The sequence below is a fragment of the Gavialis gangeticus genome, unplaced genomic scaffold, assembly GCF_001723915.1.
Source record: "Gavialis gangeticus isolate Ggan-Ray unplaced genomic scaffold, GavGan_comp1, whole genome shotgun sequence".
Lineage (NCBI taxonomy): Eukaryota > Metazoa > Chordata > Crocodylia > Gavialidae > Gavialis > Gavialis gangeticus.
In genome coordinates this window covers 220,251,965-220,261,154 of record NW_017729032.1, presented here as the reverse complement: position 1 = coordinate 220,261,154, position 9,190 = coordinate 220,251,965, and the positions used below count along the sequence as shown (strand labels likewise).

The window sequence follows — 9,190 nt, the reverse complement described above, 5'->3', positions numbered from 1 at the left end:
CTCCCAGCACCACCACTGCCCACCCTGCCCCCACCCACCCCAAGTGCAGCCCCAGCCCACCCTCGCCTCATGCACAAAACCAGAAAGGGCAGGGGTAGCAGGAAGTGCCCTCTGTACTTCCACCTAGATGCACACAGTGGTGGGAGCCACTCCACACCGCATCCCCGGTGAGCCGCCTGCAGCTCCATCCTGTGCCCTGCCCTGGCTGGGCAGCGCCTGCCTCTGTCCCAGCTCCACTCCCTCCCTCATCCGGCTTCATTCCTGGCCACACTCATGCTGCAGCTACACACACTTATCAGCAACATTATCAGCCACACTGCCCAAAAAAAGCCAACTGCCAATAATGTCAATTTTCATTTTATCAGTGCCAATATGATACGGACCAATCTACTGGTGTACCCCCATTTCTAAACTGTAAGCAGTAACTACTTAAATTATTACATGCTAACATTTTAAATACATACTATCTTTATTCTTGCATAAAATACTAAAAGAGAAAAAACAAAACCAGAAAATATGCCAGCAGAATATTCACATCATGCGGATGGTAAATGCTAAACAGGTTGCCATGAAAGTCAGCAAAACAGATAAGCTGTTGCTGAATATTATGAAAATGAAGAAAATAGCTTGATGCATAATGAATCATGTTGTGCAAATAAAGGCGAACAGAAGAAGCAGGTAAGACAAAAGGGTACTATTAGTACACTTTTAGTGGATATAATAATTGTCCAGTGACGTTCTTTCCAGAAATCACCAGTTTCTCCAAGATCCATGCTTCAGCCTATGTTGAACTTCACTGTATCTGACATCAGTGGTGTGCAAGACACTATCAAGAAAACTGACGACCACTTCACAGGTTGTTGCCTACCTATGGAGATTGCTCTGATCATCAGAGTGCCAGAAAGCTGTTTTAAAAGGCAGCTTAACCAAGTGGGTCTATGGCAGTGACTTTCAGAGGATGCCATTCACTGCAATTCAAATTCTATGAGTTTTGCCCCTAAAGTGAGCACTAGAAATGCCATCAACGATGGTAATGCTATAAATGAGGGCATAATTGCCAGAATTACTGGAGAAGAAAACATACTTGTTAACGTGTTCACTATTTATGCTCAAGGGTACTGGATTTCTGACTAAGTTGCTCAACAGTTTGTCATTAAGTCATTTGCCTTCCTATACCTAAAGTGGGATTCTGTTGCAAAATATGAATCTGAAAACTGGCGCACATGACTTAAGTTAAAAAGACTACAACACTATGGTATTAGAAGGGATAACAGGAAAGGCTACTGGAAAATGTATTCTTTTGCCAAAAGTTACATTAGACCCATCAGACAGCTTTTAAGATACATAAGAGGCAATTTCTTATCAGAGCAGCTTCCACAATGACTAACAACAAAGGCTAAGGTCAAACACTTGATAGATGTTTACATACCAGAACTTGTGTCTGGACATGGCCAGCTATATGTTGCAATGTTAAGGGTGAAATCATTTGACAACCTGAATATACAAATTATACATTCAAATGATCAAGTAATACTGCTAAACATGGAAAAAGTGTTCACATACAAAAAAAGCGGTATTCCATGAAATCCTCCAATGAAGTTCGTAATAGTAATAAGCCTGCTCAAGATCACATAAAATTTATCTCCCCTTCATGACATTTAAAATGACTGAAGATACTTATGTTTAAGGGATGCATTTAAAAGCCCTTCTGAAGCTGCTCCAAGTTTAGCAAGTGATTTCAAAAGGTAAGTGGATTATTTCATTATATATTTAACCCTAGTTTTGTCTAAGGACTCTACAGAAATATTTTGAAGCAAACTACAACTCTTGATCAGCTGTATGCTAAGGCTGAAAAGACTCAAAAAAGCTACTACAGACTGGTACAAATTTGTAGAACCTATATGCTCTGCTTTATTGAAGATGTCAAGGTTTCTGCCACAAACTTTACACAGAGTTGACAGAGAATTTGACTGAAGATCAATGGGGGGGGGGGGAAAATCAAGCAAGATGCAAATGTTAACTAAAAAACTGCAGCACAGTGGAAGGAAACATAAGTTGCAAGAACAAATAAAGCAAGCTTGAGTTGATCACCAGCGTGATGTACTTGACTATAAGCCTTCAGAGAGCTTGCAGTCAGTGACGAATTTGGTATAAAGAGTTATTTGAGAAAAGATTCTTATGTATAAAGCAAAAATGTGACCACTATAAACACTCTTAACAAAAATTTGCTGTGTGCGCACTTGCAGGAAATATTAGCATATTTAAAAGAAACTCAAACACACCATCGATAAGATGGTATGTTAAACTAATGCCACAACTTTCAATTCAGTAAGAGCTGGTTAGCAGCAGAATATTAAATGTAAAACTATATCCTACATTGATTCTATTGACTGGTCTATTGTTGTTTTATATAAGCAGAATGTAGTTAGAGACAAATATTAGCCAGACTATTAGCTAAGTATCGCCAGCACATTTTAATTCAAATGTATTACTGAAAAGACCAAATGCCTTTTTTGGTTCTGGGGTATTGTAGGTTGTAGCCTTGTTGGTCTAAGGATATAGGCAGCCAAGGTTCCCTGGGTAAATCTGATGTCTTTTATTAGACCAACTAAAATAGTTGGAAAAATTCTAGAGGTGCACCAATACATCGGTCTGATATAAAGAAAATTGACTATCAGAAATTGGCCTGTTATGGCTGATAAACGGCCTGTGCAGGCGCGCAGCCACAGTGCAGCACATAGGCTGTGAGGAGCACAGCCCAGCAGCTTAGAGAGCTGCCTGTAGCTGGTAAGTCTGGTGTGATGGAAAGGGAAGAGAAGAGAAGAGAAGGGGCTGGGGTGGGGGGAATCAAGGCCCCCAACATGAGGGAGGGAGTGGGGCTGGGGCAAGCACTGCCCAGCTGGAGCAGGGCGGGTGTGGGCCGAATCTGTGGCTTGTCCAGGGAGCACAGAAGGGGGGAGGGGGGAGACGGACCCGCTCCTACCACTGCATGCCATTTGTCTGGGAGCTTCTTGTCCAGCGGCTCCCACCACTTGTCCAGGAGAGCATGGGGAGGGAGTGACCCCAGATCTGCGCGGGGCAGGGAAGGTTGGGGCTGTGTGGGGCTCTTCCCAGCAGGGGCTGGGTTGTCCTGTGCTCAGGGCAGTGGTGCTGGGAGAGGGGCTGGGGGGCTACAGCGAATTTTGGGGTGGCTGCAGCCCCCACAACTGTAGACCCCCTCCCAGTGCCACTGCTGCCTGCCCCGAGTGCAGCCTGGTCCAACCCCCACCAAGAAGAGGCCAGTGCAGTCCCAGCGTGCAGTGGCAGCCACCCCACCTCACGCAGATCCAGGGTGTGCATACCCCCCCATGCCGTCCTAGGGTGCATGAAGCAGCAGAAGCCACGCCCCCTGGAAGAGCCATTTGCAGCTCTGTCCCGGGCCCCACCCTGCTCTGGCTGGGCAGTGCCTGCCCCAGCCCCAGCCCCACTCCCTCCCATACCACAGGAGCATCGATCTGCCCCCGCCTCCCCTGCCTTTCTCTTCTCCCACCCCTTCCACCATAACAGGCTTACCAGCTAGATACTGCGCTTCAAACTGCTGTGCTGGTATTAGAAATCAGATTGGTATCAGCCGATATGCCTCCTTAAAAATCGGCTATCAGTATCAGTGCTCTCCTAAAAAAGTTATTCTTTGCAAGTGTTTGGGTACAGACACCCTTCTTCAGGCTGAGGAAATCTGTAATACTTAGCCTGAAGAAGGTTATTTGTACCCAAAAGCTTGCAGAGAAGATTTTTCCTTTGGTTCGAGCACTCTGAGGGCACTACCAGGAATATAGTATCCCATTATAAAAACAGAAACCAGAAAAAAAATGTAGGCCCTTGCCTGTGCCCATCTCTCCTGCTGCCTGCCCCCCACCACTTTCTGCCCCCCCACTTCCAGGGCAGTCAATGGCCCCAGCTCCGGCTCTGGTCCCAGCCCAAGCAGGGGCAGCAGCTCTGAGCAGCTAGGGCTGGGGCCGGAGATAAACGTGGAGGAAGGGGGACAGGGTGCAAATGGCCAGGATGGTGGATAAGCGGGGGGGGGGGGTGCCATCTCCCCCATGCTCAATATAATATTTTCACTTTAAATATCATTTTGAAAATATATTTTTGTGCTACTAATATCCCTTTACACAGACAAAATAATTTTAAACTCTGAATTTAGTTTTTTGTACATTTATCTACTTCAATTTTCATCAATTTAACTCTCCAATTTTCATATGCTAACGTAATGTTGCAATGTTTTGACTATAAGCCAAACACTGCAGATAAGTGAATGTAAATATGAAATGCAGGGGTGTAGGTTGTAGCCGTGTTGGTCTAAGGACATAGGCAGACAAGGTTCTTTGCGTGAATCTGATATCTTTTATTAGACCAACTTAAATAGTTGGAAAACAATTATTAAGCAAGCTTTCAGGTTCAAAAACCCTTCGTCAGGCTAAGAAAGTTTTTGCAGTTGGTATGTGCTCTTCCTGGATGGAATGAAAAGTAAAGAAGCCAGAGGCTGGTCTGGTATGCATACAAGACAGGTAGTCAGTGAACATGTAGACTGATTCCTCAATGGCTGAGAGACAGGCCGGGGGGGGAGGGGAATATGAAATGCAAGTATTTTGAGGTTATTTTCATAGTTTTTTTTCTTTTAAAACAGCCTAACCATTGGGAATAAGCTACCTAAAAAGCACCTTCTTAAGAAGTGTGCCTGCAGACTTGACACTTCAGGCTTTAATAATTTCATCATTTTTTACACTGTCTAAAACCTGAACATGTGCAGACACGTGGCACCATTATTTACAAAGAGAAACTGGTGTTAAGGATTTCCCCATCAGTTTTTTTCTAGTAATAACTCAATCCAATGATGCTGAGGTTAAAGATGGGGAAATTCTGGCAAAGAGTTATCTTTATTTTCTTTCACAAAGAATCATATTTTGACTGTACCAAGACTGAAGTTGCTCTCTTTGAACAAACATCAAATACATATTTTACTAACCTCTGACATCCAAATGAACCTCTTCTGTAAAAAAAGTTTTAGTTTCCTTATTTGGGACCTCCGAAGTTGGGCCTGAAAAGACTGGGTTTTCTGGCATAAGCCTGAACAGGTGATAAAGCAGTTTATTCAGACTCTTAGTTCTTCGAAGGTATTGTGAATAGAGAGCTCGCAGCTGATGAGAGAAAGAAATGAAGTAAACATGAACCATAATATAAAGTAGCTATGTTTAAGAAAGTTAGGAGTGTTTAAGAACAGAAGATGTATGGTCCATTTGTTAGGGATCTGCCAAGTACTTAGCAGACTGATTAAATATGCCATCCCACACAGACTTCCTATGCGACCCTGGTAAGTTACTTCATTCCATATTTATAACAGTATTTAGGTGTTTGACTTCCACTGAAATCAACTGGAGTTAGACACCTAAACACCTTAAAAAATTTGACCTTTAGCTTCTCTGTGCCTCATTTCTCAACCTGAGAAATGCGCATAGGACTTCCCCATCTCTTAGGGAAGTTCTAACATACTCACAGGATGCTGCAAAGATACATACATAAATGAGGGTGAGATGCTAAGATATTAAGCCATGGGTGCCCTGGAAGTACCTAAGAAAGATAGCTACATGATTCTCAAAGAATGATTTAGTGTGGCCGAACATATAAGCTATCAGGAAAAATGTTCTGACACCAATGAACTGGTCAAAGATTTAGTGGTCAAGTTATTTAAAAACTATTATTATATTTTTAACTTTTTAAGCAGCGTTACTCAATAGTCTTTTAGTAGCTTTCCACACTGTCATATCAAGTATGTGTGTTTTATTGCTATACCTAGTGCTCTGCTTTCTGAAGAAGTGGGGCTGGATGCACAGAGTGAGACCACGCCCCTCTGTGGAGTGGAGACACCTGTAGTTATCTCTATCATGGTATTAACAGACATAGAGATCAAATGAGAGTACCCCTAATTTTATGCAGTCTGGAGGTTGGAAGCTGTAGCATACTTAAGAGAAGGAAAATATTCAAATGGAAACATTGGAATCATATGGAAACTGATCTAAGCCAAATCAGGGTGTGGAGAAACCCCCTGGAAGAAGAAGAAACAGTAAAATACATACCTGGGAAGAAGCTGCCTTGAAAAAAGTTAATATTAATTTCCATGTGAGAAGATATCCTAAAACAAGGCAGAACTCATCACTCAGTGGTTGAACCACAGCAAACTCTCCAACCGGAACATTTTCTAGAATGCTTTCTAGTAAGAGCTCTTGAGTGGCAAGAACAGACATAAGAGCTGCAGGTGGTGATCTAAAGAACAATGACATTCGGCATGGTGATGAAAGAGACAAAACAAAACTTCGTTAAAACTGATTTCGTTTCCTAGTCTGCTTAGCCTCCCCTCAGCACAAAGCATGTTAGTCCATCAGAAAGCTGATGTACTTATGACAGTAAAATTCGCTTTTCAAATCTGCACAGCAGGACTTAGCTTTAACAGCAGTGTCCCCTTGAATCGGCAGACTTTCTCTGGGCTGCTTCCAAAAAGAGTTCAACAAAGAGACTGAATGCTATTGTGAAGATTTGAAAGGATGATTCTGGCCTGGAGTTGTTTTAATTTATTGTTACTTACTGGTTTCAGGCAGGACCCATAGTTTGAAGGCAACAGACAAACACAAAAGAAAGCAAATCCACTCACACTAGCAAGACAAAAGTTAAAACTTACCTTCCTGCTGTTGAAGCTGTTTTCTGAAATGCCATATAAAATAGACCATTTCCCACGAGATTGGAAAAAATGCCCTAATCAAGTTTTGTAGCTTCTCTGCTGTAGTTAACTATATCTGATGTTTCAGATAACAAAGCAGCCTTTTAAAATTCCAAGCCAAATTTTAACGAGACTTGGTTTTTATTTCATTTTGTAGATGAATGCATTAAAAAAGGAAACACAATATATGAGAACCCTAACCCTTGAAACTGTACCAATCTGCACAGCTGGGACCCCAGATATTAAATTCCTTCTTTTTTATAAACAATGATTTAAAGCTGGAGCTTTCTGTTCAGCTGTCACTATTACAGATATCTCACTGACTTTAGTAAAAGCATTATTTTCTCATCATTTTATATCCTGGTGCTAGACACCCAGAAAATGTGCTAAGGCAACTACTACACAGAGGGCTGGAAACATTTGCTTTTTCCTAATGCTTTACTCCTTATTTCTTGGACTTTAGAAAACATTCATAAATTTGACAGTGGGCTGTTTGCTAAGCTTTTGCTTGGATGGTGAGCAGAAGAACATGGGTTCATCAAGAACTGCAAAGGTAGGCTTTAGGCTGCATGGGAGACCAAGAGTGCTGGAAGATCACTGACAATAAAGAAGATTAATTCATTGGAGACAAAGGGCAGATAGGGCAGCCCTTCCTTTCCCCATCTCAAAAGAAATGTTTCAAAAGCATATGCTCTTTCCAGGGTAAAAGTATATGCTCTTTGTTTCAAAAGTAAAAGCTCTTTCCAGATGCTGCTGCCACCAGATCAACCCCTGGCCCATCTGCTGGGGGTGCTGGATGGAGCAGTCTGGGTTCTCTATGGAAACTGGCTCAGGACCCATGCGGGCAGGGCATGTGGCTAGGCGACTGGAATGAGGCTGCAGGCAGGCGGGAAGCAGTGTCTGGGAGCAGGCCAGGTGGGCAGAGCTGGAACCAGGATCACAGGGCAGTGATGGCACAGGGGTGGGGCCAGGGCAGGGGCAGAGCTACGATCTGCTGCCCACATGTCCCTGTAACAGGCACCTGTTCTGTAGGCAGGGGCATGCTAGGAGCAAATTGTGGCCCTGCCACAGGCCCTGTCCCCACAAGGTCACTGCCTCATGATTCTGGTCTGTGATCCTGGCTCCAGCCATGGCCCCACCTACCCACCCCACTCCCAAAAACTGCTCCCTGCTTGCCACATCCCCGTTCTATCCACCTGGCCAAACATGCCCTGCCTGTACAGGTCCTGGTCCAGTGTCCATGAAGACCCTAGAATCACTGGGGTGTAGCAGTGCAGGGCAAGGCCCCAAGGCAGAGCCACTCAGGGAGTTTGAGTGAGCTGCTGCAGGCAGGCAGGGAGCGGGGGCTGCTCACCTGGCCCATGACAGCTCAGCATAACACCCTAAGTGAACCCCCAGCCCAAATAATTGCCCACCCCTGCTTCATCATCATAGCTCATGTACTATTTGTTCTCAAATATTAGAAGTAATTTGGGGAGTTTTTATGATCATCACATGTGACTGTTTATAGAGTTTAGACTATTTGCTGTGTCTAAGACAGACAAGACAAACAGTAACTGTCTTAAAATTACCCTCAAGGAAATTTTGGCTTGGACATTAGGAAGACCTTTCTAACTATGAGGGTGGTCAAGCACTGGAACAGATTACACAAAGGCTGTGGAATCCCCATCACTGAGAGTTTTTAAGAGCAAGTTAAATAAACACTTGGCTGGGATGACTTAGATGGAGGTAAGCCTACCCTGAGCAGGAGGGATTGATCTAGATAACCCCCAAATTAAAATCTGGTCACTTTTAAAATACATCACACATACTGACCTACTCCTAACCCTGAATCCCCATGCCAAATTCCTGGTTTTACAGTTAAGTGTTTCAGGGGTAAGGGCATGGGGAGGTTAAGCACCTCTCTCTCCTGTGGCTGTTTGACAAGCATACGAATTAGTGATAGAATATCACAAGTCACAGGCAGGTGAGCTACATAAAATGAATTACACAGGGAAAGAAAAACTCTGATCTCTGAAGCTTGACAGCAGTAACTTATTCTTCAGTTGATTGATTTTATATTAGAGACACTATCTTTGCTTTTTGGTTCAGAGTATTATGATTAAAAGTTTTTAACAGGTGCAGTCATGGATCTCTTCTCTCCTTCTTCGGCGCTTATAAGACCTAGTTCTGGTGGCAATACTTCAGTACCAAATAAATGGAAACAGATGATCTCAATACCAGTGCAAACAGAGAATGTTAAGCAGTTCTACTGTATATTTACATAGCTTCTGCCCTGGTTAGTCACAACCATGAGTTTCCCTTTCCAGTGCTAACACAAATGATTGCCTCTGCTATACAACTGATATATATAACTACTCAAGTCATGCACTGTCACCACAGATAACAGAACACAAATAAAAATACGAAAAAAAAAAAAAAAAAAAAACTTAAAAAGTT

General features: G+C 43.1%; 1 protein-coding gene and 1 long non-coding RNA gene across 2 annotated transcripts in view; both read right to left on the bottom strand.

Moving 5' to 3' along the window:
• The window catches only part of LTN1 (listerin E3 ubiquitin protein ligase 1), a 66,433-nt gene that overhangs the window by 4,850 nt on the left and 52,393 nt on the right, over window positions 1-9,190 (bottom strand). The window contains exons 26-27 of the mRNA XM_019524412.1: window positions 6,114-6,300; window positions 5,006-5,177 (exon numbers count right to left, since the gene is read on the bottom strand). Coding sequence (XP_019379957.1) covers window positions 5,006-5,177; window positions 6,114-6,300 — 359 coding nt within the window. The remainder of the gene's footprint in view (window positions 1-5,005; window positions 5,178-6,113; window positions 6,301-9,190) is intronic.
• LOC109302698 lies at window positions 8,236-9,184 on the bottom strand. The gene is made up of 2 exons (XR_002098898.1): window positions 8,559-9,184; window positions 8,236-8,485 (listed from the first exon to the last, which is right to left on the bottom strand). It is a non-coding gene; the product is annotated as an uncharacterized LOC109302698 (long non-coding RNA).